General features: G+C 44.7%; 3 protein-coding genes across 10 annotated transcripts in view; 2 read left to right on the top strand and 1 right to left on the bottom strand.

The window, feature by feature from the left end:
* The first annotated feature begins 1195 nt into the window (after nucleotides 1-1195).
* On the top strand, nucleotides 1196-13814 carry DDB2 (damage specific DNA binding protein 2). 3 transcript variants are annotated; one of them, XM_062494288.1, is made up of 10 exons: nucleotides 2082-2264; nucleotides 4972-5102; nucleotides 5716-5907; nucleotides 8583-8749; nucleotides 9796-9895; nucleotides 11279-11456; nucleotides 12136-12281; nucleotides 12517-12681; nucleotides 12991-13036; nucleotides 13687-13814. In XM_062494288.1, exons 1-10 carry the CDS (start codon nucleotides 2093-2095, stop codon nucleotides 13779-13781), a joined length of 1392 nt encoding a protein of 463 aa, XP_062350272.1. In that variant the 5' UTR covers nucleotides 2082-2092; the 3' UTR covers nucleotides 13782-13814. The 3 variants fall into 3 exon arrangements, with proteins under 3 accessions (XP_062350273.1, XP_062350272.1, XP_062350274.1); XM_062494290.1 differs by lacking the exon at nucleotides 2082-2264 and adding an exon at nucleotides 2373-2432; XM_062494289.1 differs by lacking the exons at nucleotides 12991-13036; nucleotides 13687-13814 and adding an exon at nucleotides 1196-1220 and having other exon boundaries at nucleotides 2088-2264; nucleotides 12517-12881.
* ACP2 (acid phosphatase 2, lysosomal) lies at nucleotides 11786-25066 on the bottom strand. Of its 5 annotated transcripts, none has more exons than XM_062494299.1 (11): nucleotides 24943-25066; nucleotides 24329-24424; nucleotides 24157-24243; nucleotides 21549-21701; nucleotides 21135-21233; nucleotides 20891-20980; nucleotides 18506-18638; nucleotides 18342-18430; nucleotides 17622-17728; nucleotides 17215-17390; nucleotides 11786-11888 (listed from the first exon to the last, which is right to left on the bottom strand). In XM_062494299.1, exons 1-11 carry the CDS (start codon nucleotides 25063-25065, stop codon nucleotides 11824-11826), a joined length of 1218 nt encoding a protein of 405 aa, XP_062350283.1. In that variant the 5' UTR covers nucleotide 25066; the 3' UTR covers nucleotides 11786-11823. The 5 variants fall into 5 exon arrangements, with proteins under 5 accessions (XP_062350283.1, XP_062350281.1, XP_062350282.1 ...); XM_062494297.1 differs by lacking the exon at nucleotides 11786-11888 and adding an exon at nucleotides 16935-17132; XM_062494298.1 differs by lacking the exons at nucleotides 11786-11888; nucleotides 24943-25066 and adding exons at nucleotides 16935-17132; nucleotides 24510-24771.
* NR1H3 (nuclear receptor subfamily 1 group H member 3) overlaps nucleotides 24023-25834 on the top strand; it is a 31906-nt gene continuing 30094 nt past the window's right edge. The window contains exon 1 of one of the 2 annotated variants that reach the window (XM_062494304.1): nucleotides 24023-24168. The gene's annotated coding sequence lies outside the window, so the exon portion shown is untranslated. Of the gene's footprint in view, nucleotides 24169-24761; nucleotides 24852-25834 lie in introns of those variants that run through there. The other variant, XM_062494305.1, reaches the window with a different exon arrangement.

The raw sequence follows: 25834 nt of genomic DNA, 5'->3' as shown, positions 1-25834 counted from the left end.
TTCCATTTCTAGAAAATGCTAACTGTGATAGTACCAAGATGCAAGTGTGTCAGTTACAGTGTTTTTTGCTAATGGGTACAGTTCTAAGACAAATGTATTGCAAAAGGCCTGATGGGACTTTAAGACTTGCTAATTGAGTTGATGTGTATGTCCAAAACCAGATTATGTTAGTGATTATCATTTTTTGTGTATGGCATTCTGATACAGCAACTAATACAACTTTGTTACTGTTCAGATAAAAAGCATAAACACTTGAGTATTGGTTGTTTTTCTGGGGAGTTTTTCTGTGCATTTTCTAATATGGGAGAAAATCCATAAGTAACTGTAGTTATAGCAAAAAATAATCACACAAAACCAAATCCTACAGAAGGCACAGCTACGTACAGCTATTTTAGAACCTGTGTCTACAGCCACGTATGTGAATGACTGGACCTTAATTACTCAACACAGTTACTAGTAGGCCTGAAGCAGGGGACCTTACTGCTCCAGAGATGAGGGATAAGGTTCTCCACACAACATGGCCGGCAGACAGCAGCCTCCTCTGCAGGTGCGGGGGGAAGTGCTGGTACCTTCCTCTGTGTTGGTAGAGCTCTTCCTTCCCCATTCTTGTCAGCTGTGTCACATAGCATCTGCTATTCTGTGAGCTGCTCTCCATGAGACTTTATTAGCTTTTGAAGCGCCTTTTGTTGTTGATGGTGTTGATGTTGTTTTCCCACACCAGGTGCAGTTTCTTGTGGAAATGGTGTTTTGAATTTTTTCTTTTTTTAATGCCGTGTTTGGGGCCCTTACCAAATAGCTTTAATAAGACAATTTGGTCCTCTAGAAACTAATGAGGGGCGTATGATTTTACGCGCTGCACCAAATACAAACGACAGGCGGATAAAGATGGGGTGTTTTAGGCCAGCGTGGCCCTCGCAGCCATGGGGAGCGGAGGTGCTGCCCATGCTGATGGCCGGAGAGGCCGGCAGGGCTCAGGGCGGTGGAGGAGCCAGGGGTTAGACAAGCACCTCGAGCCCTCTCCGGCCTTCCCCCGTCGATGCCGCTGCCCCTCTGCGGCGAACGGCGAGACCCGCCACGGCCGGCGAACTCGGAGCCGCTCTGGAGGGCCGGGCCGAAGCCGCTGCCCCCGTTCCCGCCCCGGTTATGAAACCGCGGGGGAGGGGCCAGTGCCGGCCGGCGGCCGCGGCGGCGCCGGGAGAGCCGAGGCCGCGGGAGCGCAGGTGAGAGCGGGGTGGTCTGTCCGCCCGGGCCGCGGGGCCGCCGCGCCAGGGGCTGCCGGAACGGGGGCGCTGCCTGGGCAAAAGCCCGCCGAGCTGTATTTAATACGGGCAGATACCTGTAACGGCCATTCAGGAATTCTAAATGAGCCCAACGCGAGCACAGGCTCAGGCTGGAGATGCTCTGCGGGAAGGAACTGCGGCTGCGGACGGCGCTCGGCGCGCGGCCTGCTGGGTGCAGAGAAGGCTTTGGGAGGCCCGTGCGTGTCCTCGGGCCTGGTGGCGTTGTGGCCGGCATAGCACGGGACACGAGTGGCTGAATCCCAGCGCCCTCAGAGGAGCAGTTCCGGTGTGGTTGCCAGGCGGTTCAGGAGCCCAATCCAAATATCAGGTGGTGGTTGTGAGGAAAAGTGGCCATTATGCAGAAAGTACTTTCTGAGCCCGTTTGTTGCAAGGCCAGTCAGCCCTGGCCATCGTCATAAAAACTCTGACCTTTCACTTAGCTGAATCTAAAGAGCTCAGTGTGAGCTACTGCAGAAACAGTTAGGGTATTATGTGGTTTCACAAATGTACTTTATGCAGATCTTCGGGTTTCAGGCTTAAAAGTCTGGTAGAAGCACATCTGTAAAAACATATTCTAATGCTTTAGGGTATGTTAATTTTAATATGTGAACAAAGAAGATTTTATTGAACCTGTTCCTCTCTTCAGTAGAGAAAACAAAAAGCTAGTGTCATCCCAATGAAAGAGTATACAAGTCTAATGATTACCTTCAGACTAACTGGGATATATTCCATTGCAGTTTTCCTCTCTGGCCTCTGGTTAGACGTGTATTACTTATCTTCCATGTTTTGTTTGCTTTCAATGGTCAGACAGAATGGCTCCAGCGAACCAGCCAAGGGACAAGAAGCGTGAGAGGGCATGTCAGCAGTGGCCAGAAGAGGCAAAATCAGCTGGGAAGAGGAAACGGGACTATGGAGAAAGAGGGAATGAGAAACAAGAAAAGAAGTTGTTTGTGAGAAAAACATCTAAACCCTCAGGGAAAATCGGTATCATTTTCTCAGATTCTTACGCTTTCTCCCTACCAGATTTACTGCAAATGACAGGCATTGACTAGTTGAAGAGGAAGAATGCCAAGAAGCATGTTCAGGCATGAATGTTCAGATGTTGAATAGGCAGACTTGTGTTGGGGTAGTACATCCTCCAGTTTTTTTCAAGTGAGTGCATGTGCATGCATGAATATTTAAGTTTTGAGACTCCATACCCCTTGGTAAAAGCCTGAAGCACTGAAGATCCTGTTAGAGCTCATTTGAGGGCGATTAAGTTTTGTGGAATTCCTGTATTAACAAATCTCTGTGTAGGACAGACCAATCTTGGTAATACATTCTTACTATCTTGCAGTTCTGAATGCAGTTGTTAGTTTTAAGGTTGGTGTCCTACAGCATCCAGTCTGAACTGGTATTTGCATGCCATTCTTTCCCTGTTCTAACTTTTGCTACAGTAAGTAAGAATACTTCCTACCTCTGTTCAGATTAGAATGGACAGAATTTCCTCTAATTACTTCTCCTCATGGGCATTTTTTTTCCTTTAGTGTCTAACTGAAGTTAAAAAAAATCTTAAAGTTTTTTAATGTAATGTGGAGCTGTGATTAATTTCTAATATACTGGAAAGTTTAGTGCTTTGCATTATTGAGGGAGTTGTCTAGACTTTACTTACAGCAACTTTATGGAATCATTTAGGTTCAAAAAGATCTTTAAGATCATAGAATCCAACTGTTAACCCAGCACTGCCCAATCCACTACTAAACCATGTCTTTAAGTGCCATATTTACACATCTTTTAAATATCTTTAGGAATTGGGACTCATCCACTTCCCTGGGCAGCCTGTTCCAATGATTAACAACTCTTTTCAGTGAAAAAAAATCTAATTAATTTCAAATTTTCAAAACCTCTTCTGGTGCAACTAGAGACCCTTTCCTCCTTATCACTTGTTACTGGGGAGAAAAGACCAACTCCCCTCTCCCTACACCCTCCTTTCAGGTGGTTGTAGAGAGCAACATGGTCTCCCCTCAGTCTCCTTTTCTCAGATAAAACCTTTAATTCCATCAGTGGTTTAGGAGATCACTAGGGTTACTGCCTTGTGTGGAGATACTACATGTTTTCGGTACCATTTTGGCTTAAGGATCCAGAAGTCACTGAAAGGTTTTTCAGAAGTCAGAGATACAGGGGTTCTATGACTTTGTGCATTTCCATTGTGTGGTCTCTAAGTCCAGACTTGGAGGAGTTAGCAGGGTGAATGGTGACTGGAGAGGCAAAATGCTCTGTTTGAAAGGAGTCCTGTCTATAATTGTAGATAGTTAAAACAACTTATGTAGTTAATGTAGCTACATGATTTTATTGTAACTTCGTGACCTGATTTTTGCATTTGGTAAGCATATGCCATTCCTGTAAGATACTTCAGAAAAATTAGGCTAATCATGTTTTTCCCTTAACCCTTTCTTAAAAAGATAAAGACCTTTGTATTTGAGCTTTTCCATTCTGTGTTGCAGTTTATATGTGTTTGGAATTCTTTTTTCTCCTGATCCACATAGGACAGTGTCGTTTTCTTACAACTAAATCATCTTTTTTAGAGGGTTTCTTTCAGCCGATTCTAAAAAGGCCTGAAACTTTTGTTTCTTAATAAATTATCATTCATTGTAAAATGGAATCTGAAAAAAATACCTCAGTTTCTGTCACCTCTGAAGAAGGAACTGTGGATACCAATTCTTCAGTGAAAATGAAGGAATTAGAATAGAAATACTTTTGTATTTATTTCAACAGGTGTGACAAGTATTCTCAGTATGTTAGTATGTGAACAAAGAAGTGTGCTTTTCTCCATCATTGCATTAAAGAAAGATTTAATTTAGGTTCTAATCATATAGGATGATCCATGTGTTTTCAGTCTTCTGTGGGTATTTTTTTTAGTAAGTGTCCTTAAATGAAAATAGTATTTGTGTTTCTTAAAATACTCATTTGACATTTAGATCCCCTGGGGTCTTAGAGACCATTGGTGTGGGAATGATTAGATCACAGGCATGGGACTGAACAAAATGTAGAAACAAGCTGTGCTCTCAGCAAAAATCACTCTGAACAGAAAGGTTTTCAGGCGGTGAGGCGTCAGCAAGTCTGTTATCAAAAACAAAACTCACAGTGCTGTAAGCAGACTGTATGGGCTAGAGCATGAGCAGACAGAAAGTTCTGATTCACAGCAAGCATTTCAGGAACTGTCTGGGATCTCATGTTACCATACTTGGGAAATTTTCAGGTGTTCCTGATGATCACACGTGAGTTTTCTTTTGCTGTATGCAGGGGCTTACCACCTCCCATGGCATATTTCCAATTTGCTGGGGCTTTGGATAGCAGCATTGTGTTTTGGGTATGAAACATTCAAATTGTATGCTATCCAAGAGGTGCACCACCCACCTGTGGCATTGCTTTCGTCCTTCCCTATTGTCCTTGATAAATCTTTGGGAAAAAGAAGGACGGTTTAATAAGAGGAAGCATACACAAAGCTCTGGTGGGCTATGGGATGCATTGGACTCCATAATTGCAGAAGCTGCTGCACCTTAGATGTGTAAGAATTGTTTAGAGGCTTTTATCTTGTGCCTGAAACTTTTCATGGATGTAGCAGCAAATGCAGATGTCTTCCTCTATTGTTTAGTGAATGAGTATGACAGGTGTTGCTAATCAGTAAGTTTTACTCTTTCTTCACTGGCAGGTTGCAGTGGAGGTGGATTTGTGATGAGAAACAAGAGAGTCCTTTCCTCTCAGCTGGAGCAGCGATGCAGTATTGTTCATTACGTCTACCAGAAAATGCTGGGAGGTTCCATTCAGGCACAGCTCAAGCAGGTAAGGAGTGTCTCCTTCAAGACCTGTTGGACATCTCAGCTCCCTACATAAAAATATCTTCAACACAAGCAGAGGAACTTCAAGGGACCTAAAATATTCCCCACATACGCAGTTTGTGGCTCCAAGTCTGGTGCACCCTTATGTTTCTTAATCCTGTAAAATGCCAGAGCTGAGATGGCTCTCCCTTTTGGTTGACCCAGCCCTGTCAGTTTTTATCCTCTGTTAATTCTTGAATCATATTTAAACTTGCCCATTATCCCAGTTGAGTTATTGCACAGGGATACTTTTGCATTCTGATCCGACTGTTTCATGATAATATTCTTGTATCCACTTCACTTTGCCAATCTTGTCAGGTTAAGTGTTGATTTTTCCCCTCTTCACAGACTTATCCATCAAGTTCATAATGTTTTACTGTTTTGTGGAGCCGAACGCCTTTTCTTTGAAAATTAATTCTGTAACATCCATAGGTGGGAAGCATCTGGGAGAGCTTTATTGTTAAGAATTCTGTGTGAACATGCTAACATTAATGACAACTAGATATTGTTAGCATTTCTCATTCAGAGAATCTCAGGGATGCTAGCAAAAGTCATTATTCTTTTTATCTTTTTAACAGCGATTGGAGCGGGCTTTTCTGCATTCTCTTTCCTCATACTGCCTCTTTCGAAGAGCAAGTCCCTTTGACAGGAGAGTGACATGTCTGGAATGGCACCCAACACACCCCAGTACACTTGCGGTCGGTTCCAAAGGTGGAGACATCATCCTTTGGGACTGTGAAGTACTTGCTAAAACCTGCTTCATAAGGGGGGTAAGCTTTTGTATGTGAGGAATGGGTGGGAGGGAAAACTGGCGTATGTGAAATACTGCAGATAAAAAATTAAATTTGATGAGAAGCACGTGCAGGTCTCGGGTTTCAGAGTAGGCAGTTATGGATAGGACTGAGATGCAACAGCATGTCTGTTCCTAAATCCCAGACTGTTTTAGCACTGGGGAGTACTGAGGCATGGTGATTAAGTTCCTAATGAAGCAGCACTTGGTGTGTGCTCAGTGGAAAAATAATAGAGCAACTGGAAAAACGGGGCTATGTTCAAGGAATGCCAGAAAAAAAGTAGGCAGAGAGGGTCTGTCTGGTTTAGGTCTTAATCTTTCTCTGCTTGCCTTTTATTATGGCAGATGAAGAAATATCTTTGGGGAGAGACAAGGTGCCTTTATCTCAAGTGAGAAACTAAGGTAGAATGAATGGTTTGTACATCTGGCATACCCTCTCATTGCTGTTTTCAGCCATTTCCACTCCAGCAGGGGCTCAAAGACTTTAACTTTTGTCACCTTCCTAAGTTAAGAAAGATACACGTTGATAAGTTTGATCTTCCAGAAATTCCAGAGTCACCTATTTTTGTATATAGTGTGGTGCCAGACAGCACGGGAGTACCTGGGGACTGAAGGAATTGCGGATTGACAAATCCTCCAGGAGGGCAGCTCCTGGTTTAGACAACCTATGCGGGAGACATGGTTGTCTTTTCTGCTTAGAGGACTGTGGTGTGTTTCACTCTTACTGTTAAAGACATAGCAGTGCCTGCAGACTTACAGAACACACTTTTCTCCTTCCCCATCACTCAGTGGATTTTTCTTTTGTTCATCCCCTTCCTTGTAGATGGGAGCTGGAGGGGCCATCACAGCAATGAAGTTTAACCCTTTTAACCCTAGTCAGCTGTACACTGCGTCAGTTGCCGGCACTACCACCCTGCAGGATTTTAATGGCCATACTGTCCGGGTCTTCACCAGCACCGAGGACTGGGAGTAAGAATACAGTAATGCTTTGGGCCTCTGTGTCCTGCTGGCAGAAGCACTACAGAGAGCAAGAGAAACAGAGAGAGAGATGTTTGTCTCTAATATGTGAGAGCTGGGCTTCCTCTTCCCCATATACATGTCCTTTATCCTCTGAATTTCAGGGAGGCTAATTCTTTTTGTTTTTCCTTGAAATGGGATAGTGGGTAGGAAAGAACTTTTCACTAATGGGGAGGGACTCTTTGATGCTGCTTACTTCCTGGTGTACATGAGTGAGTGGGGATCCAGTGGATTTCCTTAGTTGTCTGTTCTTAACACATCACAAAGCTCTGTGCCCTGGGGGCCTTCTGACCTCTTCACCTGCTAGCAGTGCTGCTTGTTGTCAGATGGTTTTTACAGGACAATTCATAGTTCTCTCCATGCTTCTCCACAAATGCCAATGACTTCAAGCAATGCCTGCCGTTAGGGTCATGCCAATTCATCTTCTGATGCTTATCTAAAATACCAAAAATTAAGAGTCTGGGTTCCTTCAGTAATGAGTGAAAAGAGGAGATCAGTTGCTCTTAGAATTATCTTTTCAAGACTCTTGTTTTTTCTGTGGACTCATGAGGAAGCCTGAGCACTTCAATTAGTTACTTTAAGTTCTGTGCTTGAAGGTAAGTGAGAGAATTTGAGTTAGCTTTCACTTTACTTTCCCCCACCTAATTCTGAGTACAGCTTTCATGGTTACTTTTTAATTTGTCTGTTCACCTGCAACCTTGCAATAGGGCAGAAGGTAAACCTAAGTCATGCTGGGATGCCTGGTGGGGTGAGCAAGGAGAGATAAACTGGGTCCTGAGACATGGGGATCTTTTATCCCATTGGGATGCCTGTCACAACAGTGATGGCTGTATTTTAAAGGGCATGTCATTCTCCTTCTAATGCTGTGAAGACAGGCAGGCTCTATGGCCAGGCCTTTTTATTTCTTCATTGGCATCTTGAAGCCCAGTATTTACAGTGAGACTTTACTAACCAGTTGTTCTGTGAGCAGCAGATGGAGTGCACTTGAGCACAAAAGAGTTTGGGGACTCCCAACTAGCTCTCTTTTTTTCTGATTTTGTGGAGGGTTTCCACTTTTCTTCAGTAGACAGGCTGGAGGAAAACAATGTAAAAACAGTAACAATACAACATAATATAGAACATAAGATTCCTGTGCCATGGGGTTAGCAGTAAGATTTGCACTTGGCTTTTCCTGCTTGTTGGTACCTTGAGAAAGACCAGATATAGCACTGGAAGCAGCCTGTAGGGAGCTAGTCAATATAGTCCCTGAAAGAAATTCTTTAAGAGTCTCTGTATGAAAAGCTTGGTGCTGGGCTATCATAAGATTTTATGTAGTTTATGCATGGAATGGTGCTGGTGTTGCTTGTGATCTAAGCATGGTCTGAGCCAGGTGGTTCACCTTAGATTAGTCCTACCTCCATAACAGAAGCAGCAGTCCTTGCTGCCAATGAGGTTTGCAGCCCGAAGTTCAAGGGCTCAGAATGTATGTGCCTGGATTTGAAACAGGTTAGAAAAAAAGAGTTCTTGTGTATGTGCTCTGTCAGAAAGCAGTGCTTGTACCTAGAGAAACTGACTCTGTGTACCAGGAGGTGACTGTTGAATTAAGATTTTTTACTTTCACTCTAACCTTGGTGTCTCTTGGCTTTGCGTGTATTTCAGAAAGGGGCAGGAGATTCTCTCGGAGACATCAAGTTCAGTCCTTTTGAGGCAGAGAAGCTTTATGTGGCATCAGGTGATGGCACCCTAAGTCTGCAGGATCTTGAGGGCAGAGCGGTGCAGGTGATCTCTCGTGCCCTGGACTGTGGCCATGAGCATCATAATGTTTGGTGAGAAGAGGGCACTGCAAGGTTAATTCTCTGTTTTTTGGGGTTAATGCTGTGTTATCTTTCTCTGCCAGTGTTAGGAGGCTCTTGATATGAATGGGTCCCATGGGGAGATTGGAGACAGGGTCCTGTTTGCTAGGCAGCCATGGGGCACTTGGGCTTTCACATGAGCTGAGCGTGCTGCCCACATTTTCCCATGTTACTTTCTGGTGATGCCATCTCCTATCTTGCAGATACTGACGACTTTTCACTTTATGAAGTGTGAGGTGAGAAGAACAGGGTAACTTCCTTCTCATCATTGTTGTCAGTAGTCTGTTTTGTCAGTGGCAGTCAGGTAGCATAAGGAAAGCCACGGAACATTCCTGCACAATCTCAGTATATAAGCTTATTGAGTTTATCCTTTGGCCCTTTTGCAGACTTCAGGCTCACCATGTTAATTTCTGTGGTCTTGAATTCTTAGAATAATTTATCTTGCAAGTGAAGCACTTGCAACAATTTCCCAAAGGACCCCAGCTTTATTTTCACTGCCCTTCTCCTGGGAGAGGTGGCATTAAGACATATGTCTTTATCAGACAAATTTCTATTCAGTTTTGTTTCCTGGAGCATGAAGTTGAGACAGTTTGATGTACAACTTTTCAGTACAAAGCTTGTGTCTTTACTGCTGCTTCAGTGTTTTGTGGAAAATGTAATTTTAAAGCTGTCCTTCCACATTTGTCAACATCCCAAGGATGTTCTGATCTTTCCCAAGGTATTTTCATGTGCAGGCACCAAGTGGTTCTTCAGTCTCAATTATGTTCCACTGTTGCAATGTGATACAGTCCACCTAGTAAGCACTTCAAGATGACTTTGAAGTTGTTTCACATTCAGTCACCAACAGAAAGCATTGCTGATAAGGTGTCCTTCTTCCTGATATTTAGGTGCACACCACCAGGCAAGAGTTTTCAGTTACAATCTGTTGCAGTCTCTGTTGTCAGGGATGAGATGTGAACCAGAACTCCACTGCCTTCACTTTTCTGTAGAACAGCACTGATTTGTGTATTTCCCTCTAGTTGCTGGTACTGCAGTGTGGATGTTTCAGCAAGCTGCCGTGTAGTGGTGACAGGTGATAATGTGGGCAACGTGGTCCTGCTCAGCACTTCTGGTGAAGAGGTTTGTATGGCTCCATGCAGCATCTCCTCTGCAGGAATCTTCATGGCTCATATGCTTTCCTACTCTACAGGGACCCTGAAAAGAGGGGCAAGTGACTTGCAGCTCAGGAGATTAGTTCATTCATTGTCTGGGTGAAATCCTCCACTTCTGCCACCCAGTAGACATTTTACATTGTTGGGTGTAGTGGTAATGATTTCTAAACAAGGAATTGTTACCCATCATGTGCTACCCCTTTCTTAAGAGTATTTGCTACTAGCCAGAGTAATTATAGGGTAACATGAAGATGTGGGCACCCTCTGCCAACAGCTCTTAACACTTCCAGAAACTTAGTGTCCTGATGGGAGTCATTTAGGAGGTACTGTTTTGCTGCGCATCCTTCCATGTATCTGAGGGTAGACACAAAACAGTAATGCAGATAATATTGGGATGGAAATTGCACTCCTGCTGTTGGACACGAGAGGGCAGGCAGAGGCAGACTGTGAGTCTGGAGTAGTAGCAAAAGAGGAAAGAATAGTTGGAGTGGGCCCTGTTTCAAGAGCCTGCTGTACTGTCACACTGGCACTGCCCTCTCTCCTGCATGTAAGGGTAGTATCTGTAAAAGTTTGCTACCCATTGAGCTGTAGCCAGAGGCAGCTATGTAGAGTAGTGGGCAGACTCAGGAGTGCTCCAAGTGACTTGTCCTTATTCAGCATTAGTTGCTGTCTTACTTTTTTTCCCCCCTGAAAGAATATGACCATCTTTTCTGCAGCTGGGAGATATCCCTTATTCTAAGGAGGATAGGCAGCTTCAGCCTTTAGATCAGAGATAACCTTCTGTCTTTGTATAGAAATTTTTTCATGGACACTGTTTATTTGTTGCCATTGTTGTTAATTGAAATATTTGTCCTACCCTCATGTTTCTTTGCTCACATGTTCCTGGAAGCCAGTTATATCTCCTCTCACCTTTTTTACTTAAAGCAAGGTTTTTTGGTTTTCCACACAAAGCAGTTCCTTCCTTCTTGTTATCTTGGCAGCAGATTTTCTCTATGTGTTCCAGTTTGTTTAAATTTTTCTACAAGTAAAAGGCTGGCACTGCTTAATGTCTTCCAGATGTGATGTTGCTTTGTACAGTGGCACTAATTCTTCCCTCCATGAAGGCCCAGGGTCGTGTTTTCTCATAGCTGTAATAAATTGACAAATCAGCGTTTTTCTAGAATGAAATAGTTATTTCCCAAGATCATTCTTTTCCTTTCCTGTTTCCAGTGAATACACTTTTGGTGTATTTTAGAAGTTTTGTTACTCTATAAATGTGAGACCTCTTTACTCGGCACTAGTAGATTATAATTTAATTTCATTCTTCCAGATCTTGATTATTTTTTTCTACGTGATTTTCTGTTTGCTGCAGATCTGGAAGCTGAAATTGCACAAGAAGAAAGTGACTCATGTAGATTTTAACTCCCAGTGTGAGTGGATGTTTGCCACAGCATCTGTGGATCAGACAGTCAAAATCTGGGACCTCAGAAACATCAAAAACAAAACAAACTTTCTTCATCTGCTTCCACATGAGAAACCTGTCAATGCAGGTGAGTTAAGGATTTTATTGCATAGATGTCTGCGGAGAGTCCACTTGGTTCAGCTTTTATTGTGGTGGCAGTGTTAGGTCTTGCTCAGATTCCAAGTTGCATGGTAATTAAAGCAAGAAAGCTGTTGGGAATGTGTAGCCAGAGGCAGGAAGGTAGCTAGGGCAGCTACAGCACCTTCTTAAGACTTGCCATACAAACTGTGACACTTTACCTTAGAAGTGAGTTTGAAAGCAGCAGTGACTGAGATTAGAAAACTGAATTTATTGGGTCAATCCCTTTGACAAGAGCAAAGAATGGAACTCAAATCTCTGTTTCTTGGTGCAGCTTTACCAGTTGATGGAAGCCCAAACTGCAGGTGTCCATCCCATTATTCCACTGTCTTTCCATTTGAAAGAGCAAGTTCCTTTCTTTGCAATGTTTCCTTCTGTGATTCTGAAATGAGAAAAAAATTTATTCTTAGGTAATCCAGCATGGTAGGTCTCAGCTTAATTTTTGTAAGAGTTTTGAGTTTGTTTGAGACAGGTAGTCTGTCTTGTCAAAGTCTTATCTGTTGGGACACAGCCATATTTACATCCCAATTAAAGAAATAGTGATGGATTTTCAGTCAGCAAGATGTGACACGTTTCTTCTCAGTCACAGCATTGTGATCTTTAATTTTCCTATTGTCCCACTTTCCTAGCTTACTTCAGCCCAACACATGGTGCCAAGCTTCTGAGCACAGACCAGCACAATGAAATCAGGGTTTACTCATCTTCAGACTGGACCAAGCCACAGCATCTGATTCCACATCCCCATAGGCAGTTTCAGCACCTCACACCTATTAAGGTGAGTTAAGTCTAAGAGGAGCATCATGCTTGGTACTAGCAGCTGTCTGCAAATCAGAAATGGCCTGATTTCCGGTCAAGATACTACACTGGTGTGTGGATATTTACACTGCTGCAACTCCCAGTGGAGCTCTGTTCCTCAAGCAGTAGGTGGGATACAGTAGGAGTTGCTCCCAGTGTGAGTGCTGAGCTCTGTCCCTTTCTCTGAGCTCTCCGTGACTCTGTTTTCTGATCAGGCAACGTGGCATCCTCGCTATGACCTCATTGTCGTAGGTCGCTACCCAGACCCCAAGTTCCCTGGGTACACGCTGAACGAGCTGCGAACTGTGGATGTGTTTGATGGAAACAGCGGCGAGATGGTTTGTCAGCTCTACGATCCAAATGCTTCTGGGATCATCTCGGTGAGCTTAGTGCTGCAGCTGCAAGGGCTGTGAATAACACTGCTCTGTCTCAGGGAAAGAGGTGTGGCTTAGAGACTAGAACCATAGCCAATTTACTTGTGACAGACTCATGCTGTCATGGAATATGGCTGCCAGCTAAAATTGCTGATTTGAGCAAGGCTAGTCCATTGTCTGTTGTGGGGTTTTTGTGATACTCTTAGGGAACACTGGTTTTTCCAGATGGTTTGTTGCTGTTACATAAGCTGTGGTGCTCTTATGACTGTTACATAAGCAGTGATGCTCTTACAGACTCTGTGTTTTCATTTTCAGCTCAATAAATTTAACCCTATGGGAGACACACTGGCTTCTGGCATGGGTAAGTAAAGAGATTCTGGGGCACTAAATGTGTGGGTTCTAGTCCCAGAAAAGGGCTGGTTTGTTATTCCAGATTAAAGCAAGTTGTGAGAGGTTAGCCAAATCCCACTTGCTAGTAGCTCTTTACAAGTTTCTGTGTCTGTGAAAGAGATTAAGACCTTTCTTTCAGTCTTACACCTTTGTACTTGGGAAGCAGTTTGGTAGTCATCTGCTGTGAAACATTCCTGAGAACATCAAGTCTGAATTGGGAAGCCTCCCAACAACCAGGAACCACTGCCACCTGCCATCCATGCAGCAGTAGAAGAAAACAATGGAGGGAGGAAAGCCTTTTCCTGCTAGGCTGTACCATTTCCCTTTGTTTAATTTCTCATTTTCTAGGCTGCAGACCAAGTTTAGTCAGTTTTTTTGCAGGCTGTGTGGGATTAAGTTAGCTGGCCATAGATTAAAGTCTTAGACCTGTGACAGATGAGACTAGGAATTATTATATTTCTTAGATCAGATTTCCATGGCTATGTGGACACAGCATCCTCTATACTTGTGGGAAATACCTTAGAAAAAGTCTTTTGAATTTCTGCCATTTAAGTGACGCAGCCTAAGGTATTATGATTCATTTAGAGTTTCTGATATACAGCATTTAATTTTTCTTCTCAGGCTTTAATATTCTGATCTGGAACCAGGAGGAGATGGCAGCCAAGAAGCATGAACATCTTTTCAAAGCCATGACAGACACAGAGATGGAACCATGAGACAACAGGGGATTGGAAGCTGGAATTCATCCAGACATGGAGGCCAGAGGCAGGCAAACCCTGGCACAAGCAGACTCAAAAGCTAAGTTAATGTCTGGGGAGCTGGAGGAGATGAAAACAAAAAGCAGTGATTCTAAACCCCGGGGAAGGAAGTAAAAAGAAATGGATCTAGAGAACTGATTTAGTATTTTGATCCTTTCTGAATCCCAGGATACAAACTCAGTTGTTGGCAATAGGCAGTATAAGCCATGCCAAGAATTAGACTTTGTCCTTCCCCCCTGGATCTGATGTTGCTTCCCTGATCCTCTTGGCCTCCCTTTCTAGAAAGTTGTGTCAGTATTTGGTTCCTCCAAGTGGAGTTACTACTCGTTTTCTGAGGCACTAGGAAAATTTCAAAGATGTTCCTAGATCTTGCTGAAGTTACTGCTTTCAGCCTACTGTACCTGTCTGTCATCACTTGTCAGAGGTTTCCATTTCCTGTAGTCTGCAGTGGAGCAGCTCATGACAAGGGTCCCCAGCCTTTTCTAGTCCAACCAAGTCGAGAAATCATTTGCTAACAGGATTGACATCCTGAAAAGATAGAATGTTCACAGGGGGAAGTCATGGATAGCTTTGGTGTCCTGGGAAACAACAAGCTCTCCTGTATGCAGCCTTGGAAAATGTGTTTGTTAAGACATCAGGTTTAGCCTGTTCTCTGCTTGCAGCTGTTTAACTGGACCACAAAGAACAGGATGTCAGAGGTCTCTATCATTGATTGCAGGGACAGTATGGAGCTGGGCACCTACCGATTCTGTAGTTCCTATTTTAAGAGTTCTAGGCTGTTTCTTGCCAATGATTAGGTAATTCTTTTCACCCATGCCTATGTGCTTCAGAATGTTTAGTAAGAGTGTTATAAAGCAGAAATGAGGTATTTCTTCCAAATGCCCCTGCTCAGAGCCAAATCTCAAGACAGTTAAACAGTTAAGTTTTGCTTTTTCTAGTTTGTTTACAAGGCTGCCTGGGGCCTTGCTGCTGTCCCAGAGGTTGATGGGATGGGCTCCAAGCTTGTGCAGATTCTCCACATTCATGTTTATAGTTTTGCAATATTAGTATCAATAAAATTTTGTACTAAACTAAAATTCTTCACTAGAGTGTCTGCTTTGACGGTACTGCTGAACTGCTTTTGTAGGGGAGAAGTTTGAGACCTTTCTACAGGAGGTTTATGAGATGTACAACCATGATAGCATAGTACTGGGTCTGCAGAGGACCCCTCCAAGTTGGGCAGGATGCATCAGCAGCTGTATCTATGTATAGCTGCTGCAGTCAAAACCAGTTTATGTCAAATCTCCCTGTGCTACATGTGGGATTGTGAAACAGGGAATTCCTGGGGGGGGGGTATGCTGCAGTAAATTCTGCCTGCTTTCCAACACTGAGCACACTGGTGCTAACCCTGTGAACTCCCAGAGAAGAAGAGCAGAGTTCAGTGCGAAATTGATTTTAATAATGAAATGTATTGAAACAAGTACAGAAAGTAATTCACAGTCAAAATGTCTAAATCATCATAGAAACCTTTTCTGTGTGTGCAAATTTTTTTTTTTTTTAAATAACAGGTCTGGTCCTCTTAAATGCACTTGCTATTACCTCTTTCTTGTGCCTGTTCTCACAGGCAGTAGCATTTTTTTATGACTGTCTTGCTGTGCAGAAGACCTAGTTTGTATCTTCAGAGGACAAAAAGGTGAGGAAGATGCTGAGAACAGCAAGCTGCTTCTGCTGATTTAGGGTTCCCGTGCTGGCAGATGCTGATTACGGTGTGGAGAAAAGTCCCCATGGTACTCCTTAGGGGGAACAAAAGGAAATGTTTTTAACCTAAGAACTGGCTTCTACATCCAAGAGGGGAAGGGAACTGCATCAGAAAGGGAAGTAAAACTAGGAAGTGAATGTGCAGTATCACCATGTGAAGAGCCTGTGCTTCTGGTGCCTGCTACAGTCTCTCTGCCAAAAATTATAAGACAGGTGGTGAGCACTTGGTGTGAAGGTCTCTGCAGCAGCTGTGGTGTGCAGAGAGGCAAGGGTGGAGACAGAATCACACTTAGGACAAAATGCCCAAGTGTGACAAATAAAGGAATCCAGTCACCTGCCACTCTGATCCTTAATGTTTGTTTTTTGTCCATCCAGTAGTGAAGATATGAAGAAAAACTATAGAACTTGGCATTTAGTCTAGTCTTAGGTGAACAGCTCTGCTACATCTCTTAATTACAACATAAAAACATTCTGCTAGTAAAGCATACTCCTTGAAATCTGGACTGAAATTTGGCTGAAATCGGGACTCCTGGAGTACTGGATACTCCCTTTAATAGGTTCTTGAAATTCAGATGTGGGAAGTAAAATTTAAACTTGGGATCTTTAGACAGAAACCAAGTTTATCTAGGGGGACTTTTGTTTCTAGAGCCACCATTGCACAGGAAATTGAGTGTGGGTTTACTTCAGTCACAGGAATTGCTCTCTCATGAAGCTCTTAGAGCTTCTTTGGGTTCTGCTCTGATTCTACTCTAAGCCAAATCCTAGAATTGATTAAAAATGCTAGGTTTTTCAATCCTGTCCTGATTTCAATGCAGCCCTCTCTTGACCCACAATGTGAAGAGGGGAAAAAAACCCAACTGCCAGCAGTAACTACTTGACAGCAACCTCAAGAAACACTTCATATGTCTCCCATTATCTGCAGCAGTTCCCTCTCCATGGACAGTAGATGAGTCTTGGTGCATTGTTGGTGAGCTGCACCCTCAGCTCAAGCCCAGCCTTTCCACCGTCAGCAGCCCTATGGTGTGAGGGAAAAAACACTCAAAGTGGGTTGACCCTGAAGAGAAATGCAACTGGATGTGGCAGCTGCTAGAGGCCCAAGCTTCTCTGCCAGAGTCATGGTGAGTGGTAATGTTTAGAGTCTCTTCAAAGGAGGAAAACTGGCCATGTTGGGAATCCCAGACTCGGTAAACTGTATGAGGACTGGGGCACCACACAGGCTTCAAAGTTAAGGTGTCATTTCTGTAGAGTAGCTCAGTTCTTTTTCTCAGTCCTTTCTAAAGGATGCCACCTTTAGAAAGCATCCAGAAATCAAGTCCAGCTTTGTTCTGAGAAGCAAAGGCCAAAATAGAAGAATGCTGAGTAACTGAAGGTACCCAATCATCCTTAGGGGCAACACAGCTCCTTCCTACTGCCTAGGAAGGAGTTGAAGAAACTGTCAGGCCTGCTCTTCTCCTTGATTGGAAATGTGTCGGTAGCCAGAGGGCTGAGACTGTATGCGAAAGAGTACAGTCAGGAGGAGAATAATAAGGAGAAGGAGAATGGATCCACACACAGCCAAACCCACAAAGAGTTCTGTAAGGGAGAAAATACATGGTCAGCATAGTATCATCCGGACTTTCCCCTTCTGCCATGCTCTGGTCAAGCCTGGGCTCACCTGTGTCGTGAATACTGCTTGACACCTTGCATTCTTGCTCCCAGTTCTGGGGAACAACAGGCTCTGTGAGTTCCAAGAATCTTTGCAATGGACATTTATGCTGACAGCCAGGGATTGTCAGTGGGAAGGGTTCCTTCCCACTCTCATTGCGGTAAAACATCTCCACGGAGAAGTTACTGAAAACGAAACACAGCAAGATGTTGTTTTTTTTTTTTTTTTTCCGCTAGTTGAGGTCATCCCTTCCCAAAAACTCAAGTGTGCACACCCTTTCCTTTATTCTGGTGGTAAGTTTTCCTCATGAGAGTCTGCCACTAGGAGGAAGATTGCACACCCCAAGAGTGGAGCCTAGCCTAGGTATCTAACCCTTGAGGTAAAATCACAGCAGATGTCTTTACTGCAGCCCTCACCCATCATCCTCTTGGTACAGTTCAAATAAATGACATGAGGCGTATGGTGCTTGGATCTTGTTGAAGACATCTAGAGCCATCTGCAGTGCCACAAGTGTGGTGTCATGCTGAGAAAGAGGGAAAAAAACCAAATCAGTCACCCTTAGGGATGTGGCAGGGCAGCTCAGACTGTGCCAGTAACAGAAAAGGCAGTGCTGAGGGGATGTCACCTTTGTAACTTCCATCTGGGAAATGGGAGAGGAACTGTACTTCTAGAACAGTGGTCTGTGATGGTGTCAGAGAAGGGGAGGAAGTGAAACAGCCATATATATCCTGCACTGTTTTTTGAGAATTAATCTCTAGAGAGCAGTTTGGAAGAGATGACTTGATTTTCCAGGCAGTAGGCTGCCAGAAAGGGGAGAGAACTGTATCCACGCTTCTGAAACATCACATTTGAGTAGCATCAACCCATCTAGCAAATAAATAGAGCAGCGGCTCCCCAAAGTCTGCCAGTCTTGTTCATGAGCCTGAGCTAACAGGAACAAAGACACACTGGGAATTTTCCTCAGTGATCCCAGAGGAACGATGCCAGATACTGCATCTCCCACGCAGCTGGAGGCAAAGATGCATGTCCTATTCACTGCATGGGCTGTAGGGAAGCTAGAAAGGGTTAAAACTATCACCAAGCCAAATCCCCTGTAAGCAGGAGATGGCTAAAAGCCAGCCCCAATTCTAACTTACCGCTGAATAGACAAGTAGTTTTAGGTTCTGATGGGCAGTAACATTTGCTGCTTTGGTTAGATTTTTCCTTATGTGATCCAGCAGGACCCCTGGGGAAAGAGAACAGCTGGTAAGAGGCAAAAGCCAGTCAGAGCAGTATGAAGCTCCCTCCCAAGTGCACTCACCGCCTTGCAGACGAGCTTTTTCTACCCGATTGTGGACCCCAAATAGAAATTCAAAGCCAAAGTCTTTTAGTTCCTTCAGTCGAGTCATGACATCTGGAGTCACCCATCCAGGCAAATCCATTTTGTGTACTTGCTAGAAAGAGAAACAGAACATTCATGTGCAGGTAGCACAGGTTACAAATTAAATAGAGAAGGGGAGGGTGTCTGGAGACTTGCCCATACTGCTGCTGCTTTCCTACACTATTTTAAATATGCAATATGCCCCTTTCCTATTTGTGCTTCTGACCTCACGCTGCTATGCTGCATACAAAGAATATATGTGGGTTTTGATGTTGTTTCAGAAAATAGTAATGAGAAGAATAAAGACTGCAACCTAGGAGCTACATTTCTGTGAAAGCACAGTTGGAATGCAAGGTTATATTGTAACTGATAGAATAATCTTAGGGCATTAACTTTACATGTGGCTGATTCTGCCCTGCAGATGGCATATGGTCAAAGAAAACAGACAGGTAAGTGAGTGAACACAAACTCAGGGTTTCTGGTGTACCTGCACCTGTTTCCCTGGAGGGTCTGAGGACAACTGAAAGACACTGGACAAAGTTAGCTAGTGCTCTGTGGACATAACGATGGGATGCACTATTGACAAAGCCCTGTACTCAAACCCAGGAGGCCGAGAACTGGGAACCAAGAGAAAAACTTGCTTTGCAGCCAACTCAATACATGAAAGGATTAGTTATAATAGCAGACAAATAGAAGTTGTGGTTTCCCAGCATTACTGAGAACAATTTTCTTTACCACATCTCATTAGACTTCCAGAAGTTGAGGCTGAATATGCTTAAGGGGCCATTCTGTCTGAGCAGTTCAGAGAAATTCCATCAGCAGCTTAGATATTGAATTAGTTCTTCATTAATTTACAAAGAGCATAGCTGGTAAGTTAGCTCTTTCTTGGACTGTTTTATTATCTCCATCCAGATAGTAGAATGACTCCATTGGTTCAGGTGAGAAAAACAATCCTCTTCAGGGCCCTTTTTGCATGACTTACTAAAAAGGAGGAAGACCAAAAAAGCTGACGAGACCAGTGAGTCTGAGGGTACAGTTCTGAGTAAGAAATACTCCTTCCCTAACAACATTCTGGTTTTGCTTTGGGACTGTGGGCTGTTCTCCAAGTTCTTGGGGATTATAGTGGTTGTCAGCTGGCCTTCCAGACCTAATCTGCAAGCTCATTATGGGACTCTTGAAAATGAAGATCTGAAATTCTTGATCTCTCTGAACAAATTATATTTTGCTACCAATAGAAGTTGATTCACTGTGATTGTTACAAGACAGGAAATCAGGTTTGAGATACAAAGGGCAAATTCACATAGTGCAATGCAGCTCTGTACTGGAATATTCTCATCTTGCAGCAACCCAAGCTGCTACTTTACTTAGCAAAGTGCAATTCCCTGCTGATTTCTCTTTTACACCCCCAAAATAGTGCACACCACTGTATACTACTGCCAGCGAGCAAAGCAGTCTTGCACATCCATAGAATTAGTGTGACAGTGTCAAAATGCTTTGGTTTACTATGTCCATAATTCAATAATTCACTAGTTTGACATGAAAGATGTCCATGATTTACTTTGTCAGGTTGTACAGTTATACACTGAGAAACTTGAGTGTAACAACTTCAAGTCTTCTGGATATGTGATCTTTAGTTTAGTGTTAGCACAGCTAAACCAATTTCTGATTTTGTTTAAGTCTTCATGAGATGTGCTCTCAAGAGAAATCAACTCATATATAGTTTGGTGCCCTGTCCCAAATGGTAAAGGGAAATATCTGTCTCTAATCTTTCTCTGACAAAGGACCTTAAAATAGGTCAAAAACATATATGAGTGAACCCCACTTAACTTAGGATAGAATTATTTTCTTTTAGATACGGCATTAACAAAAGCACAGAAAGAAAAGTGATTGATTTAAAGTAACAGGTAGAGGTAACACCAGGAATAGTCCTAATTAAGATCCCAACTCAAATCATAAAGTTAATGTTTCCTCAGTTTGCAGAGATCTCATTTCTACCCTGCTGGACTTAGGTTTGTCCACAGAGATCTCAATATTTCAGATTGCAGTCATTTTCTAGTGACTTTCAAGAGATCATTATTATGCAGGTGGGACTTTCTCTGATGCAATATATATCTGAGCTACAGACTGGGAGGTTATACAGTGCAAAAATAAGTAATTCTTGGCACTTCCCTCTAGTGAGTAGGAACTATTGTTCTGAAATTAGAATGTTACTTCTAATTATAGGCTGAAAAGCTGTCTCATGGGATTTTGTAAAATAATTTCCACCAAATCCAGTGAATCCTAAAGACCAGATTGTGATGTGTGCAAGATGATGGCCAGACTTACTTCACAAAACAATGTGTCATACACACTCCATATACTCTCGAGAGAGATATCCCGGATCCCAGTCTCCTTTGCCACCATCTGCAGGAATTGCTGTAGGTTGGAGAAGAGAGGAAGGTCTTCAATTTTCTAATCTCATACTGTATTATATGCACTGGTATCCCTTCCCTTTTCTCAGAGCTCTGATTATATGGACATGATAACTACAAGCCTAGAAGCACCTTCCCTCACGCAAACAATCACTTACCCAATTCTCTTTGGTCTTATTTACGTATTCTGCTGAGTGCCGTGTTTCAGTCTGTAGCTGTTCATACCGTGGACAAGGTGTCAAAGGGAACTTCAGTAGCTGGGCAGAGACAAGAGCAGCCAGGTCACCAAGAATGCTGGAGTAAAGAATTTGCAGTCAACATGCACAACTATAATGAAACCCTAACTACATCTATAAACAGCCTCAAGTAGGGCTATGTGGTCTGCCTGGGTGTTGCACCTGACATGTTGAGTGAACCCAGACCCTGAATTCTCTCATATTTTTCCAAAAATAGGAAAACCTCTGCAAGGTAGGTCCCAGGAGAAGTTCAAGAGAATCTGAATCAAGACTGTAGCAAATATTTTTGGACATTACACTACTTGAGTAGTCAGTACATCTTTCAGATGAACTTACCCTTTCGTCAGACTCAGGCACTGTGTGCACAGGGATAGGCTGCCAGGAGATGTTAGGGTTGAACATCTCTTGTCCTCCTGGGGGATAGAGGCCTGCTAGGTTGGCTTCTGCGCTCATCAGCGTCCGATCGCAGTCGGTGCTGCGGATGAAGATCTGCCAGGAGAGGGACAGTGGGACAGTGCACCATTACTAATGCTCCTGCAGGTGGTGGTGCTCAGGCACAGGACGATGCGCTCATCCAGGAAATGCTGTCGAGCACCCTGCAGCTGCTCACGGACAACAGGGGAACAGAAGTCGAAGGGACCAAGCCTGCTGATGTTGGCCTTTGATGTGTAAGGACACACAAAGACAATCTGCTGTCTAATACTGGAGCTGTCTGGTCTGATCAGTGGGATACCCAGGCGCACTGCGCAGAGGTTAGAGATAGAAAGGAGTCTGAGGAAGAGTCAGAGAAGAGGAAGACAAAGATGCAGAAAACTATGTACAGAGATAGGAAATGTGCTATATTTGCAGAGCAGGACTGAAGAAAACTGCATTCTCTTGTCAGTTCTAGGAATGACTGACTGCTCAGGAAAAGAAATGGCTTCTTCAAGCCTCAGTTTTTCCATCTGAGAAATGAAGAGTGATCTGACTAACAGGAGAATAAACAAAAACAGGGAAGGCTGGGATTTTATCTGAACATTGTGGGTTCTTGGGATTAATGAGCCAAGACTTGACCATTCCAGAGCTCAGAAGAGACAGCTCTGAGCCAGAAAAAAAGAAATTAGAAAAATACAGCAATCTTCAGAAGTTTGAAATGGTAAAACTTTAGTATTCTGCTATCTGTGTACTCAAAACAGTTAAGGCGAAACTAGAGAGAAACCAGTGATAAAACAAGAAGAACAGGAAATCATAAAAGAATGTCCCAGGAAACAACGTTTGATCCAAAACAACAACAAAAAGCCTGAAGAATGAAATATAATGTAAAGATAGGATTTTTTTTTTTAATGTTAGGAGAGAAACATAAAATAAATATACTCTGTATAATGTCTCTTATGTGAAGTGTACCTCAGAAACTTCACAGTCACAAGAAAAAAAAATCCAACCGGTCTTTTCCCTGACGTCAGTGTCTGCCCACTTTTGCCTCTTAACTGTGGCTTGAAAAACCTGACCCTTTACTCATTACAGGTTTTCTTTTATCCTTGGTAAGCTCTGAGGAAATAAAAAGTAAATATTTTAAAAGATAAGGACCTAATTCTAGAAGTATCATAAAACCCCCAAGCAATTAAGCCCTGAATGTACATGCTTTCTTCAGCACCTTTTGCCACAAGGCTCCAACTTGTCGCTGAGTCAGGTGACAGACAGTCATATGGTGTCACCCAGAGGCAACACTTCTTACAAGGGAGGTTGCTCAACTTGAGCAAGGGTTCAGGCTTGGTTAGCAGAACAGCTTTTGTTTGCACATGTCTTGGTTTATTTTTCTTTCTCAAGCAAGAGAAGGAAAACAGTTTCAACTCATAGAAGCTGTATAAGAGTGAAGTATGCTTGGAAAGGAACTACTGAGAATAGTTAAAGGATCTGTATTTGAGCCAATGCTGGAAGTTTTGTTGATGAAGTAAATGTCAAACAAAGGATGTAATCTGAACTGTGACAAGCTGGGTTCTCACTGGGAAGCTCTAGAAGTGGAGAAACAAGGAAAAGTATATAGTCATTCTTAGTTTGCTCCATCTGTTCAATCACCTTAATTGAGCTCAGATAAATTAACTGAAGTGGTGCAGAGACTGAAGTGGGACAGGGGGCTTTGGCTGCCTGCTGTCCATCTGAACCAGCCTCTCATCTGGACACCTGTTCGTGTTTCAATTGACTCAATACCAGTTGATTATTAGCAGGGGGGCTTGGGAGGATTTTTGATTTCCTAACTTTTTAAAAAAATCTTTTATCATTTCCTCTGTGCTTAGTACATGGTTCCACAAGGGCTCTGTGACTTTTTTCAAAAGACACCTGTCTGCTTCTCAAGAACTATTACAAAGTGTGAGAACATCCTAATGAGAGAGTGGGAATGAATTGCTTTGGGCAACTGAAGCTGCCAGTACATTACAGATGAAAGGATATACAAGGGTCTTACAGGTGAAAGGAAATGAGAGGGTCATTGCTGGCCACTAATTACTGCTTATATTTACAGGCTCTGGTGAGATTGTACCTCAAGTGCACTGGGGAGGGCAGAGCCAACACGGGCTGCATTCTTGTGAACTACTGTAACAGGAAAAAAAAAATCTCACAAGCTCGAGCAAGAAGCAAATACCAGCTACAACACACATCACTGTTTAGCTCCCTGGACTTCAGAGTGGGCGACTCGAAAAGTCTCACTACTCTGGTTGGATTTGGCTTCGCACCCGCTGCGCGGGCAGCGCTGAGACGGGGCCGATCCGTTCCCCGCGGCCAGGCTCAGGACAGAGCCTGCGCTCGGGCTTTTCTTCTTCTTCCTGCAGTGGGAACGGGCTAAAGAACGAACATAATAAGGAGACGAGTCCCGGCGCCGGCATTTCCCTTCCCAAAGGAGCCACCCACAGCCCTGGCCCGCGCGGCGGCCCGAGCGCGCCGCTCCCCGAGCCGAGGGGCTGGCACTGACCTCCTGCCGCCGGTACGTGTCGCTGAGGAAGTCGCGGTAGCGCCGCCGCAGGGCCTGGCCCAGCTCCCACTGCTGCCGCATCCCCACCTGCAACGGCACCGGGCGTCACCGGCGGCTCGGAACCCGGCCCGGCCCCCGCCACCCGCCCCGCCTCGCCTCGCTCCGCTCGCACCTGCGTGAGCTGCCCGAATCCCTGGGGCCAAGCGCTCTCCTGGTGCGGGTCCCGCGGGAAGGCCTTGATGGGCGAGCGGTCTCCGTGCCGGTACACCTGCGGGAAACACCGCGTCACCCCGGCCCGACCCGTCCATCTCGGCCCTGCCCGGCTCCCCCCGCGCTGCCCCCGTCCCCCTCACCAATGTCACGAAGCGGAGGCTGCGGGTCCGGGCGGACGGCGGCTGCAGGCACAGCGCCAGGAGCAGCAGGACGGCACCGCCCCGCCCGCCCGCCATGGCGCTCGCACACCGCCCGGAACCGAGCGCCGCCGGCCGCGGGCCCGCGCGGACGCGGTTTCGCTGCGCACAGGCCCGGCCGCGCTCCCGGCGCTGCGCCCGCCCCCGAGGAGGAGGATCCCGGCGGCGGGACAGCCCCGCTCATCCCCCGGAGCAGCCGCGTCGAGCCCGCCGGGCTGGCGGAGCTGACCTCCGCTGTCAGCCCTGCGAAGGCTTCGCCCCGGGCTGCAGCTGTGGAGGCGCTCGGTAGGAGCGGGGGGGGGGGGGAGTGAGGGCGCAGCGGCATCACCCCCGCCGCAGCTTCGCTCTAGGACACGAGGTTTCACAGTGCTCTGACCTTGTCCGGGTGCTCCAGGGTAAACTCGTGGGCAGAAGGAGGGAAGGCGGCCTGGCACGCACAGCCCGGCAGCCGTGGGTCGCTAATTGTCGCATCCCTCAGGCTCAGCCTGAACATGCCCATGTGGAAAGGCAAGCCGCTGCTGCTCCTGGCTCTTGGCAAAGAGGCGGGTTTTGCACAGTGTTGGTTGTTCTTTACGAAACTTGGTCGAATTAGACGAGCGTTAGACGAAACCTAGCTTCTGATGCCGCCGGTGCACTCGCTGGATAGTTGGCCGAGGATCTCGTGGGTACCATGTAGAGGGATAAGTGACAGGCAGCTAAATGAATTTAGTGCTACTTGGTGTTTACCTCCACAAAGAACTGCATAGAGGGGGGTGAATTAGGTTCTCAGCTTTCTCTCTTTTTTTTTTTTAAAGAAAAAACATGGCTCTTGAGTTTGCAAAGAAGTTGGAGTCATGAAGCACAGTGGCTCATAACCCAGCTCTTTTGTACCTGTTTATTTGCTTAAAACTTTCCGTAATTTGTAGTGTTAGGAAGTTGTGTATAAGGTCTTAATAAGAGTGCCAAATTGTGAAGCAGAGGGGTTATTTCAGGGCAGGGTTGGTGCAATACACGAGGCTCAGCTGGACAGAATAACGTGTTTAATTTGCTCATGCTTGAATGCTCAGTGAATTTAAATTGAATTCTGTTTCTTATGTTTAGGACAGTACGGAGCCGCGTAGTGTTTTTTTTTTTCCTTTTTTTACCGATACCGTACCAGGTTCTTGGCGAGTGCTGGAAGGCTAAGGTTCTCTGCGGAGGGGGAACGCGCGCTGTTCCTGCGGCACCTGGTTCGGGATTGTTCTGTTGTTGCCGCTCGTTTGGCCGCGCTGAGGGCGGGCGGGCGCGAC

The sequence above is a fragment of the Cinclus cinclus genome, chromosome 6 (assembly GCF_963662255.1).
Source record: "Cinclus cinclus chromosome 6, bCinCin1.1, whole genome shotgun sequence".
In the NCBI taxonomy this organism is placed as follows: Eukaryota; Metazoa; Chordata; class Aves; order Passeriformes; family Cinclidae; genus Cinclus; species Cinclus cinclus.
The sequence above is the reverse complement of the archived record's forward strand: the minus strand, read 5'-3'. Positions and strand labels throughout refer to the sequence as shown.